This window comes from Zeus faber, assembly GCF_960531495.2.
Source record: "Zeus faber genome assembly, chromosome: 14".
In the NCBI taxonomy this organism is placed as follows: Eukaryota; Metazoa; Chordata; class Actinopteri; order Zeiformes; family Zeidae; genus Zeus; species Zeus faber.
Genome location: NC_137200.1, coordinates 15122731 through 15136849, shown reverse-complemented (window position 1 = coordinate 15136849; position 14119 = coordinate 15122731). Strand labels below are relative to the sequence as shown.

The following is a 14119-nucleotide window of genomic DNA, read 5'->3' as shown; positions in this document are numbered from 1 at the left end:
AATGACTCGCTTCTACATAAAGATCCAAAGATATGTTGGTTTGCTCGAAAGTAAATTGCAGCCGGCAGAGATAAGAGATTAGAGATTCTTATCTGAACTGCAGCCGCGGACTGACACCACAAACGCACAACAAGCAAGACACGAAAAAAGATCCAACAGCTAATAATAATATGAATAATAACAAAAAAACAAAAGAATAATAATAATAACTAATATAGCTGCAGGCAGCAATACACAGGGTCCAGTTTAGTCCTTTTTTCCAGGTTCTGTGAAACGACGCAGCTGTTTGCTGAAAGATTAGATCAGGAAGTCAGTAGTTATGAGAAGCAAATGCACAATACGAAATATAATTCTGTCGATAAGAGCATCAATAATCCTCCCGCGCATATCAGGTGCTGTCTGTATCTACGCTGACGCCCAGGATGGAGGTAAATGAGAGTGGTGCTGTAATTCCGTGAGGTTATTTTGTTGAAAAAAAATAAAAAAATAAAAAAATCCCAATCCCCAAATTCGGAAGAGTTTGACCGATCAGGGACGCGTGCCGTCGAAAGATGTGTCCATTTGTCCGTCTATTTGTCTGTCTGTCTGTCTGTTTGTCTATCTATCCATCTATCCATCCATTCATCCATCCATCCATCTACCTATATATCTATCTACCTATCCATCCATCCGTCCGTCTATCTACCTATCTATCAATCTATCAATCTATCAATCTATCTATCTATCAATTGATCGAAGAATTTCACCATTTTAGAGCAAAACCACAATTTTTGCCGTTCCGAATGGAATTCCGGGACCTGCAGTGGGATGCACCCGCCACGGACAAACGTATGGATTGCCACCTCAAGACGCCTTGTAGTATATGTGTGTTGCTGCGCACCCGTGGCGCTCGAAACAAAACCTCCAACCTGAATCTAATCTCCTCCTCTCTCTGTGCTTCGTCTTTTCTTTTTCTTCTATCGTCTTTCTTTCCTTTTCTCCCCATTTTTTTCTTGTCACGGGAAGCGGAAAACAAACAGCCGAGCCAGCTGCTCCGTTTTCCTTTATAACAAACAAAAGCGCAAGCAGCCCCCCCCTCGCCCCCCCGCTAATAGGTGTAACTGTCTTGCATTCACACTGAAATGGGATTAGGGTGTCCTCCGCCGCGTTCATAACGTATCGATTGTGCTGTTTGAGACAGTGAGCAAATAAGCAGCTTTAGCTCATTAGTGAGAACGAAGCACCCTCATCCCCGTTCACATGGAAAACAACACACGTCCAACGACTCGTCGTTGCTCTAATCCATCGCTCGGGAAAGTTTTGTTTTTTACCCAATTGCCGAAAAGCATTCGCGGCACAAAGTCCACAAACCCAAACATATTTAAAGTTCAACCGATTTAAACATCATAAAAATTTATTTCTAATAAGTTGGACAACATTGATCCGCGGCGCAATTTCCGATGTGAAATTCAGAGTCCACCAATTACTTTTTGACGCGGAGATAAACTCGGCTACGCAAACGGCTCATTCGTGTTTTGGTGATTTTATTGTAGATGAACAGAGTCGTTGTAAAGTTCAGTTCACAAATAATAGGTTATGTTTTAATTGCTATTTATGTGCATTTCCTTTTTAGAGAATCTTGCGATAAGGGAGCGCAATTACACATTGTGACGCCGTTCCATAGTTTGGTCACTTCCTCCGTAATAAAATGCTGAGCAGGACATGGGTTCGTGGGCGGGCGGACAGACCAACTCTCTCTCTCCTTTTCCGTCTTTGCCCGTCTCGCGTCTTCTTCGTGCACTACTTCCTGCTTCCCACGGTACTTTTTCTCCGCCGCCACCCGGTGGTTCCAGAGGGTGCTGTGAAAATGCTCGGGGGGGGTACGACCAGGGCTCGTCTCCTACACGTCGTGGATAAAAATCACCAGCGGCCGCGACCACCTACGAACTCCACTCAGCCGACGTAAGCTCTGGAGAGCCAAGAAACCCCCCCCCCCCCCCCCCACGCCTCGACGATCCGCAAGGCAAAAGGCTTCCAAACCTGCTTCGTGATATGCGTTGACGTGTCAAATTTATTGAATTTCCCTTTGAGAGAGATCGAGCGCCCCTTAAGCGTGTCTCGTTTTGCTATTTTGACGAAGGACTCACCTCACATCCTACCTCATTATTGTCTACGAGTTTAAAGTTTGTGACCCTTTTTAAGTCCTGCATTCATTTGTTTATTCTCCAACCATTTATTTTATTGTTTTCATTACTCGTGTGTTTACTATTATTTCATTTATCCAAGTAGATGTGCATGATAAAATAAATCAATTTATTGGAAAGAAGTTCAGCTGTTGGTGTTCCTTAAGAGGTCAATAATAGTCAATGGAAACAAAAGAGAACTCCAATCCTTCTGAGACTAATTAATTATTGTCAATTCGGTTTATATTGTTTCTGTATATTGTTTGTATAATCAAATATCTTTTAATATGATAACTTAATAATTAATGAACCATATAACGCTACAGTACATAAATTGATCCCTGTTTTAACGAGTGAAATTTGAATTCTTAATGTGGTCATAACGCAACGGAGCAAATTAGAGTTCCAAAACTCACTGGAGCGGAAGCTTGAAAGACGGGATTTTGGAATGGATTCAAGGGGACACGAACAGAAATAGTGGCTTAAAAGTTTGACTTGAAAGGATGTCATCAAGGAAATGAAGTAAAACGGCATAAATAACTTTTTCGACAAGGCCGTTAGGTGCTCATCTCCATTGTTTAGAAGTCTGAAAAGTCTGAAAACGACCATGAGACAGCACGAGGCGCTACCTTCTTCCAGGCGGTTGACGTGACAGACGCCAGCTTCTCTTGAACCACAAACTGCTTGTCACTTTTTTTTTATCCCTTCCATCCAAAGGAGAGAAACAGTGCAAAATGTGACCTTGATTTCCACCACTTAGTGTTTCCCTGCACTAACACCACCGCGCTCTTCCAGGGCTCAAGAGGTATTTTTTTTTTTCTTTTGACGATTGCTTCCACACATCTCTGCGCACTTCTCACAGAAAAAGTTTTTCAAAACTTTTCCAAACTGTTCTCCTCAGCGACACGCAGCTGGGCGCGGCGGTTCGTCTCACGACCAAAATGCGCTAAAAACACAATGACCATTCAATGATCATTCCGAATCGGGGGCTGAACCCATACTGAGTTGAAGTCGCCCTTGGGCTCTTGCAAACAAATTCCCGCTATTCAACTGTCCTCTCATTGGTCCCATTTTTCTTCAAAATATTGGCAGTTGAACGCCCTCCCATCATTTCTTTCTTCTACTTCTATCACAATGTCATCCGCGAACATCATAGTCCCCGGAGACTCCATCAACGGCGTATATTAAAGTGCGTTGTGGGTAATGTAGGAGCCCTGTTGGTGCATGTCTAGAGGAGGTGGAGAGGATACACTTGTTATTATATTATTCTAAAAGTTAGAAGGCGCCTGTCTACTTCCTGTCGTCCACAGGAAGTCCTGCCTCAAGGTGTCTTTGTTGGGAGGAAATTACTACTTGTTGGAAGTTCCCACTGCGAGCCAGCAGCGTGTGGGACAGGGTGAGGCTGTAAATGTAAACAAATGTGAGCAGGTGTGTGAACAAATGGCTGCCCGCAACCAATAAGACACAGCATGTTGGGTTCACCTCCTGCAATTGGGTGGAATCAGGGTCCAATTGTGTTTTCGCCGCAAGCGAACCGCACGAGGGTTCGCTTGTAAAGGGTCCGACACCACCTCTCCATGCGGTCTGGGAGTGATTATTCCGGTCTTTACCGCATTCACACAAGCCCAAACGATCCGCACCACAGGGGTGAACACACCGGGGTTCCATCCAAAGGGACTCAACTCGGCATAATGTGAAAGCGCCCTGGTGTACAGTATATCTCCCAGCCACAAATTCCACCGTAACGCGTGCAAACATTCTCTCCCAAACGCTGTCACTCATAACGCAATGAGCAAAAATAAACTGACAACATCCCATCATAAAACAAGAATGGGACCTCTTTACTGTATATTATGTACTACAGTCTATGTTACAGAAATGCTTCAATATGCCTTAATTCTTGCCATTTTGTTGCATAGGGTAATTAAAAAATATGCCTTATTGAACTACAGCAATTCCAGTAATTTTCCAGTAATTTAAAAAAAAAGTGCATAAACACTAAATATATAAAGGATGTCTACCAATGGATACAGATATAGATATATAGCGATGCTAGTCCGCCTTGTCTTCTCTTCTACATCATACCTTCTGTCCTCTCTCAATGCTCCTGGGAAAGAATCCCTTTGCCTGCAGGTCTTCAGCTAAAATGGGAATCAGCTGTGGCTGGTCTAATCGAATTATATATATATATATATATATATATATATATATATATATATATATATATATTTTTTTTTTTTTCTTTTCTTTTTACAGTTGCGGCTTGTAGTGATATTGGATGGGAAGGTTAAATAAAAGTCTATTGAACATTCTATTGAAGCTCACGGTTAATGCCATGGGCACGCTACAGGACTTTCAAAGTGGTCGGATCGCTGTACCGTTCACACGACACAACTTTCTGTCTGGCGATGGGGGATCTTGCGAGTCTCGTGGCCCTCACACTACAAGACTGGTCGGTGACGGGGCGTCACACGTTACAAGATCTTTCACTGACGAGTCTGTCGGGTCTCCAAACGACGTTCTGTCACAAACACACGGCAGAACTGACACCGGAAATGACAACGAATAAAAGCAGAATTAAAATAAGAAATATATCAAAAGCCAAGCGACGTAAGCGGGCCATGTGTTGACGACCACAATCCGCAACGAGCGAACGCTGCGGCTTTCTTCCTCCGTTGGGATCCTCGTGCACCGGAGCGTAGCCGCCTCGTACTCCTTTCTACTTTCATTTATATATATCTTTCCACTCTTTTGTTTGATTTGCGGACACGTCCAAATACATGGAGTATCAAGGCAAAAAAAAGTCACAGCTGCTGAAAAGCCGGCAGCCTCGTCCTCCATCTTGGGTGTGGTCAAACTCCGCAGCGTCATTGCGTCACGTCCTGCCTCCTGCACGCTCCACCCAGGCCCCGCCCCTTGTCTAAACCAAACTGACACGGACAATCTCCGGTTCTCTGCTGCATGTTTGAAAGTACAACTCCGGATAATGTCCGGACCTGATTATCCGGCTATTGTCCGGGGTTCATGTGTGAAAGCAGCTCCAGACTGCATTCCTGCTTTTTCATTTATTGTGATAAAATGTTTTGTATGTTATAAAAACAAGAAAAACTTGTCCCCTTTCACCCCCCCCCCCCCTTTTTTTTTAATCCAGATTTCAGCATTATGAACCCACTTGGGAACGATTCGTTCATTGTGAACGAATCGAAACGAACGACTCAGGAGTCGGGAGTCACTCCGTCTCACTGCAGCCAGACAGATTAAGGGGCTGAAATGTTTGAGCCCCAATGTGTTACGGAGCGGGCAGGGGGCGTGTCTCTGTATCATTGATGTGATTCATGCGACAGGTGACGCTGTGACAGGCTGATAAGCAGAATGAGATGCAGAGCTCCAGCCCCCACCTGACATTACTCTGTGTGTTTCTGTTTTTCTGCATTCTACCAAAATAATCTGTTTCAAGGTAGTTATGGACATGGAATACGAGGCCATATTCATACAAGTGCATTTTAGTTCAACCTTCTTTTCTCATATTTTTTTAGAAAATACGGGGAGGGCTTAGCCCAGCCTCCGCTGTATGTACTGTGCATATTGAGTATATCTTACAATACAACAATACAATAATACAATACAATACAATACAATTACTGTAGAAATGTGTTATTCAGTCTTGTTTTATGTTAGGTTTTGAACTTCAATTAACCGTTTTGAAAAAAGTACAAGCATCCAACCCGGTCTCACCCTTTTTTCGTGCTCATCGTCACAAAAAGAAAATCTATTGAATCGTGTCCCCGAGTATGATGGTCCGACTTTCTTTGTGCTACACATCTAAACCAGTTCATTTGAATGGGGAGATTTTATTCGACTTTAGGAGGCGGGGGCCAGATATGTACCCTAAAACTAAAACTAACCTGACGAAGGTACGCCACCACGGGGAGGTTGGGGGCGTGGATGTATTCAAATAAAAAATGCAGGGTTTTAAATTTGGTTGTGACTAGCACAAAAATAAAAGCACCTTACCGGTTTTGCTTTTACGCGATTGAATGGCCTATTCAATTCAAGGTCAGGGAGAGTAGGGATATAGGGTGCCGTCAGTATGAATTTCATTCATAGATACGATTTTACTGGATAAAATAGCGGCGTTGGGCTGAAAATTTGAATTTACCCATGTTAAAACATCAGTCAAAATGGGATGTAGATACACAGAGTTTCGCCGATGGTTGAGCTTGAGCGAGAAAATAATTCATGGACTTTGAAAGATGTGCTGAGTGAATGCACTTTGGGTCAAAGCAATGAGAAATGATCCCCGGTTTAGTCCACACAGACTGCTGCCGTGCTGACGGTGCCAAGAGTTTTGAAAAGGTGAAGTCAGTATTGAGGAATGTTTGTAACCAATTGTAAAAAACGATGTTGTTATGGTTCTTAGGTTTTTGTCTTTATTCCCCCATGACGGACATCATCATATTCCATTCTGCAACAGTGTAATTATGCATTAGTAGTGGCAGAGGCTTCAAAGATGCAAATGAAGGATGCTCTTGTGTCTTCTACACTTGTTGGTCTTGATGAATAAATTGTACGACCGCTGCAAAACATTGTTTAATCAACTGGAGATGCTGCAACTTCCACCTGTGATTCAACCCCCCCGCCTCCCAGAGAAAAAAAGACCAAAATAGCTTTGGCGATGCATTTTAATGAATCCAACTCCTATTCCCACAGCACAGCCTCTAGTTTAGCTGCAGCAGCAGGTTTTATGCAGCCATTGTTGAGTTCCCTGTGCGAGACCTCCTTCTTCCTGAACTCTCAAGATGCATCCCATAATGCAACTGGGACTCATATGGACTCATATAGACTGGACTGGATATCACAGCAAGATACGTGTGTTGACATCTTTCCTTGCTCTGGTTTGTTTAAAGTGCAAGTCCATGAGATTTTATTTTTCTACGAAATACAAAATTGCAAATTTCCCCCGTTGTGGGACTAATAAAGGTTTATCTCATCTTATCTCTTATCTTACTTTAGTATAGAATACTTTGATACATTTCTGTGCATTTTTTCTTAATCTATAGACTCATCTGATTTACTGTTTATACGGTAAATCCCGTATAAAATTAATATTAATATTCCCGTATGAGGAAAAATAACACAGACTTCTCTGAATTTTGAACCCTAAAACTATCTGGAAAACCAACTTCTACGTAATACACGAACACGGTTATGTCTTGTCTAAAATTGAACGCGATGAGATTTACAGTAAGACGCTTTACGACATCATGTTATTATTTGATATAAATGTAGATTCCGATTGAGGATGTCCAGTTGGACCGTGTCCGTAGGGTGGTGTGGAATGGGTCACTCTGTAGTCTTTAGAAATTTTCAAACATCATTTACCGTGTATATTTATATAGCTTCTTACCTGTTAGATGTCAGTAGATCAGTTGGATTAATATTTTAAATCTGTGGTCCCATTACTTTGCCGGATTAATGAACAAAAGAATAGGAAATAATCCTTAAAAAGTTGACTTAGCGTCCCTTAGAAGAACAGTAATGTGCGACTCAGTGACGGGTTCAAAATTCAAGGTGGCCTCAGAAAAATAGAAGCTGTGCAATGGTAATTGACCACAGAAATATCACTGAAAATCAAAGACAAAAAAGAAGCCGTTGTCCAAAAATCCTGACGTCAAGGTCAGTCAGAATATTAAAAAAAAAAAGGACTGAAGAAACGAGACGAGCAATCGGGGGGGAGCCCACGCTGCGTTCAAGTAAACTCGGAAAATCTAGCTGCGTTTCAGAGAACCCGGGAAACTGTACAACACACCTAACACGATTAAACTGGACTGTTAGGCATATTTGCATATTTTTGAATTACTCTACGCAACAAAATGGCAAGAAGTTCTTCCGTAGTAACTGTAACACATACCTTAAATGAATTAACTGGACCCAGTGGACTGCTGCCTGCAGCTACATTTAAATTTGTTATTCTTTATGACCGTTTCTTAAATGTATAGGTCTATTTATTTTCATTTCTTGATCTATTTTTATTTTATTTATTTATGTATTCAATTATTTTCTGTAATTTTGTAGGTTATATTTGTTGTTTATCATTAGGTTTAGTGTTATCTATCTATCTATCTAGTTGGAAGTCCATGTTTGCGGTTTTCTTGGCACAGTTTCTGGTAAAAAAAAAAATAGGGTGGTCCTCTAGGCCAAAGATGGAAAGAAAATGTATATAATGAGCAAGGAACAACTGGCTTTTACACATGGTGAACTAGTCAAGGGCACACACACACACACACAGACACACATACACACACGCAGGCACGCACGCACGCACGCACGCACACACACACACACACACACACACAAACACACACAGACACACATACACACACGCAGGCACGCACGCACGCACGCATGCACGCACACACACACACACACACACACACACACACACACAGACACACATACACACACACACACACACACACACACACACACACAAAAGTATGACCTAAGCAACAATCGTGCAGCGGGTAACTGAGGCACTGCTTTTACCAAAGGCAATAATGGAGCATGTTCTAATGGTTATTTGGACATTTCAAGTTTGAAATGAAAATAAAGGCCTGGACGATGATATCTTAAATATATATATATATGTATATTAAACATTTGAACATTATAAGACTCTAATAAGACTCTAACTAATAAGACTCCTACTTCTGTTTGTATAGAGGAGTGTGTGTGTGTGTGTGTGTGTGTGTGTGTGTGTGTGTGTGTGTGTGTGTGTGTGTGTGCATGCATGCGTGCGCGTGCGTGCGTGTGTGTGTGTGTGTGTCACATATATTTCTTGCTGCAATTACGACAATTTCCCCAAGAGTACAATGAAGCAGAATAATCGAATACAGTAGTCAGTGCAGCTTTAAGTTTCCAAAGCAACTTGTCGTTTGCACTTACATACCATGCTCATTGGTGGAGAGGCCCTCCTTCCCACCACTCGTCAAACGTATGTTTGAAAAGAATCGAGTTTGAGCACTTGCTTAAACTACCTCTAACTGCTTCTACGCTTCTACTCTTTCAGAGGCGGAGCCCAAAGAATGTAGAGTTTGCAGAGCTCCTGCTGAGTTAACAACCAGCACCTGGGTGACGGGAAAACCCCACGAGCGAAATTTGAAATAAGCTAAAATAATAACGTACTCATGAGCCGAGTGTTTTTTCGACTGAAACCCAGTCCTTCCACCGGAAACAGGTTCGCCGTCTCCATTGCACTCCATCATCTGTTCTTTGTGGCAAATCCCCAGTGTCCTTTCCCATCACGCCGAACAGATTTACTGTTTTTTTATTTACCATCTATCTTCTCTATTTACAGAGAGCTAGGTGACATTAATGTCCATTTCTTAGTTTTGAGCTGCAAAGATGGAGTGCCAGGGACTCTGAGTTCTTTAGGTTCATCCCTCCTTTACTGGCACACTAAGGACGGGGAAGAAAGAAAGAAGAACAAACGAACGAACTAACTAACTAACTTACTAACTAATGAACGACGAAACGAATGCATGAACGAACGAACGACAGAAGCTAAATGCAGAATGCAGGGGTTCTCAACTGGTGCAGCCTCAGGATCCACATTTTGTCAAAACCCAAACACAATTTGGGATTACTGTTGTCGCTGATTCTTTGATTATTCGCCTCAACCTTGAACTGACACTGCTCGTCCCAGGCTTATACCTGACTTAAAGTCGCCTCATTAGCTCTGAGAGCTCATGGATCCCAGCTTGGCTTCGCAACATTCGGAATAATCTATGTAAGTTACCGATGTGATTCTTTTTTTTTTTTTTTTTCTTTTCCAGAAGCTTGACCTTGTTTGTATCTCCCGAAATCTTGGATCTGAACTAAAAAGTGGTTGAATTGATTGCGTTACTTATACTGTCAAAGTGTAAGATACTTACACTGTCAGCCTGGTGATCAAAATGCATATGAACTTGGGAAAGCCTCAAGTCGCAAGTATGACAAATGTTTCATCGCCAAATTGCCATCCGGTGCAAAAGAATAGATTGCGTGCACAGCGTTCAGACTCTTTGTGAGTTTTCTGCTTTTAACAGAAGGACAGCCCTGATCGACACAGCGCATGCACTCCCTTTCCGACACGTATAAACAAATAAATCGAATCCAAAAGGAATCCAAACCCATCAGCGTGGATTTTTTTGACGTTGTGTGTTTAGAAACTCAAACGCGATGCAAATTCATGTCAAATGGTTTTCCCGGCAATCCGCAACGTGAGGGGACTCTGCGACGGGAGAGAGAGAGGTCAAGTTGCGTTCTGAGAAGGTGGGGAACGTCCGCGATCCCTCCCCGGCGGAATCTCGATTGTTTCAGTCCCGTGTTTATGTATAAGCGCGTGCTACGGGGGCCGCTTGGATGGACACCACAGCACATTTTCCCTGCTATTTCACACAAAACAGCTTGGCGCCACTTCCCCGCCTGTGAAGCTGTAATACAGATATACAGCGATCCGCCACAACATTGAAACCACTGACAGGTGAAGTGAATCACATTGCTTATCTCGTTTCCAATGGCACCTGTCAAGGGGTGGGATACATGAGGCAGCGAGTGAACAGTCAGTTGTTGAAGTTGATGTGGTGGAAGCAGGAAAAATGGGAAAGTTTGAAGATCTGAGCGACTTTGACAAGGGCAATATTGTGACGGCTAGACGACTGGGGCAGAGCATCTCCAAAACGGCAGGTCTTGTGGGGCGTTCCCGTTCCCGGTATGCAGTGGTTAGTACCGACCAAAAGTGGTCCAAGGAAGGACAACCGGTGACCCGGCGACAGGGTCATGGGCGCCCATGCAGGTCCATCTGGTCGACTTTGACAAGGACCAAATTGTGATCTGCTGATAACGTCTTGGTGCCAGATACCACAGGACACCTTCAGGGGTCTTGTGGAGTCCATGCCTCCACGGGTCAGAGCTGTTTTGGCGGCGCGAGGGGAAGCTACACAGTATTAGTGGTTATTAGTGGTGGTTTTGGTGGCGTGGCTGATCGGTGTGTATATACTGTAGATAGATAGATCGATCGATACGGGTATCTGCTTCGACGATCTCTCTCCGTCCATAAAAATATGACGGCAGCGGAGACTTTTGTTCGCCAAAGCCACACGCTGCTGTATTTCGCTCAGACATCTGACACGACGCGTCTTCCTCTCCCTTCTTACTGTCTTCCCTACCTGCTCCCCCCCTCTCTGAGGAAAAACAAATAAAAACGTTGCACCGCCCTCTCTTCGCCAGTAAGACAATAGCACTCACCGCCGCCCGGTGACAGTTCTTTTCAGGGGAGCTCCATCAAAAAAAGCCTCCTATTTTGTTTTCCAAAAGACGAAAAGAAAGAAGGAAAAGGCCTCAGTCAACATCCCTCCGCCTCTTCCCCACTTATCTCCTTACAGACAGGTCAGTCACACCCCTGTCATATTAACATTTGGATTCCCAGATCCGCGTCGCCAGACAAAGGAGGCGATGAAAGCGCGAGGGCTCCAGCTTTGAACCGCTCCGCGCAAACAATGGCGACAATGCAAGCGCTTGGCCTGATTAGGCGAAGCGCAGACGCCCTGGCACACAGGAATAGACGACCATTTGAGGGTTTTTTGGGGGGGGGGGGGGGGGGGGGGGGGTAGTTGCAAGCGGGAGATAAGCCAAACGGAACCACAATGCGACTCGGCAGCGACGCTCGCATAACATCGCCATTCAAAGAGCATCCGCAACATTTACATCCATCCAATTATCCCAATTAATTAGCCCGGACGCAGTGAGGGCTCGGGTATGTTCATCTGTGGCGCTTACAACGTAACGGCCGCTGGGAAACAGGTAATGACGGGCAAAAGGTCGAGTTGGGAATCGACTGGATGTTAAAGATGGCGTTATAAATAGAGAGGAGTGGAGGGTGTGAGACAGAGGGCGAAAAGGATACCAGAGGAGTACGATAACGACCGCGATAAGGAAGAGCGGGAGATGGGAAATGAGTGAAACAATTAATATGATGTATGGGAAAAAGGAGTGGATCCGGGGAAAGTGTGTGTCTAATGCGCTTAGGGGCCGGTAGGTTACCTGAAGGAGAGATGAGCTTCCAGCTGATGGAGGGCTCCGGCTTGCCACTGGCCTGGCACAGCAGCGTCACATTGGAGCCTTCGTTCACCGCCGTGTCTTTTGACAAGTTGATGATTTTCGGCGGGACTGGGGCGAGAGAATGAAAAATGTATGAGTTGAACAGTTCATCCAAATCATACATGGCCACCAGCAGCTGGTGAACCAATTTTTCCACGCTATTTACAATGAAATAATCCCACGGCACAATATTATCCTGCACTAAAAACCTCAGAAACATGTAGAACTACTTAATATTATTATTATTATTATTATTATTATTATTATTATTATGGCCTAGCAGTAGGGTTGCAAGAGTGGGAAGGTGACTCTTCAATTCACAAACTGAAAAGAATTAACTGCTGCTTCCTCCCTTGCACCCCCAACCGTTACACCGACTGAACCAAACGGACCAAGAGTCGGAAAATGGAACGGCTCTTTCCGCCGAGTGACTCGTCAAGAGGCGAATCTCAAAAAGGAGTCGAACCGTTCATCGCTGAGTAAAGTCTTCGCTCTCAAGTGAAACTTGTTCTATTCAGGTGGAAATTATGAGTTTGATGAATTAGTGCAGCCTTGCAATTTTGATCTTGCAACACAAAGCCTAAGTCTTCCATTATTATATCCACACGTGACAAGCTCTCACAGTGCGCTGGTGTGCAGTGGATCAGTGGCTGAAAGACACTCATTCAAGCTACTGCTACAAATGACTAATTCCCCTAATTCAAGGAAATGCGCTCAAAGGACACACTTGATACTTGAACATGAAAAAGTGATATGGACGCCATTGGGTTGCACCCCCAGAAGAAACAAAAACGAAAATGTTATTGCAATGCAAATAAAAAATAAAGTTTACAATTTCACCCGCAAACTGAAATCTTTAACAATTAAGATCCAAACGCTCCGCCAAACGCTCAGCGCGATCGGCGGAAACGTTCGCACACACACCGATAACCTTTATTCCCAATTTATTTCCAATCCTTTTTTTTTTTTAAGGTTAAAATTGTAATGATTCTGTAGACTCATTACAATTTTAACCTTAAAAAAAAAAAAAGGGCTCCTTGAAAAGTGTTGACGGCTTGAAAGCTCTTCAAGGCTTCTTAAAACTCTTTGACTCATCGGGGCCTCGTTTTTTTTCCCCTTTTCACACGTTGCAGAATGAAAGATCACACATCGCAGGGACAATGAAGGGTCATTTATCAAGCGACAAGTGTCGTTAAATACATCAGCAATTAAAACGTTCATATCTTCTGGGGGGGTGACGAGCGATTCTCAAGTTCAAAGACTCATTGTGGTTCATTCCAGGAGGAAGGTGCATCGCGGCGAACAAAAAGAGAGTCTGCCTCTTTCCCAGCTCAGCGTTTGTGTTAGCCAGCATCAAAGTGAGTCTGATGAGATATGAAAGCCTTGCACTGACACGGACAAACGGCAACAACAAAGCTGAAGTCTGTTCATTTCTTTGGAAAAAAAAAAAATCGGATTCCCGCACGCGAAAATCTGCGGGGCTCTGCGATAAATAGGCCCCGCCCCCTCTGCAGTGACAGGTTTCCATTGAATTTTTTAACTCTCGGGTCAAATATCAGTCGTCCTTGCGAAGCGGCATTGAAGTTTAAACAAATTTAAAATGCAAGTACATAGATGTGATTTATATACACACTACGTATATACAATTAACGTTAGATGCTGCCGTATCCACTATCAATACATCTGCTGTTTTATGAATAAAGGAAAAGTGTAAATAAAGGACCCGACAGGAAAGCAGATTGATGGGGGCAGTATCCCGCTGAAGGATGCAGTTCCGGAGTTGATGTAAAGCCGGCTTTACTCATAGAATTTGGGGA

General features: G+C 43.5%; 1 protein-coding gene across 1 annotated transcript in view; it reads right to left on the bottom strand.

Annotated features, from left to right (window-relative positions):
* The window catches only part of ntm (neurotrimin), a gene marked incomplete at both ends in the record, with an annotated part of 123330 nt that overhangs the window by 20873 nt on the left and 88338 nt on the right, over positions 1–14119 (bottom strand). The window contains one exon of the mRNA XM_080013445.1: positions 12246–12371. Within this exon, the coding sequence (XP_079869571.1) occupies positions 12246–12371 (126 nt within the window). The remainder of the gene's footprint in view (positions 1–12245; positions 12372–14119) is intronic.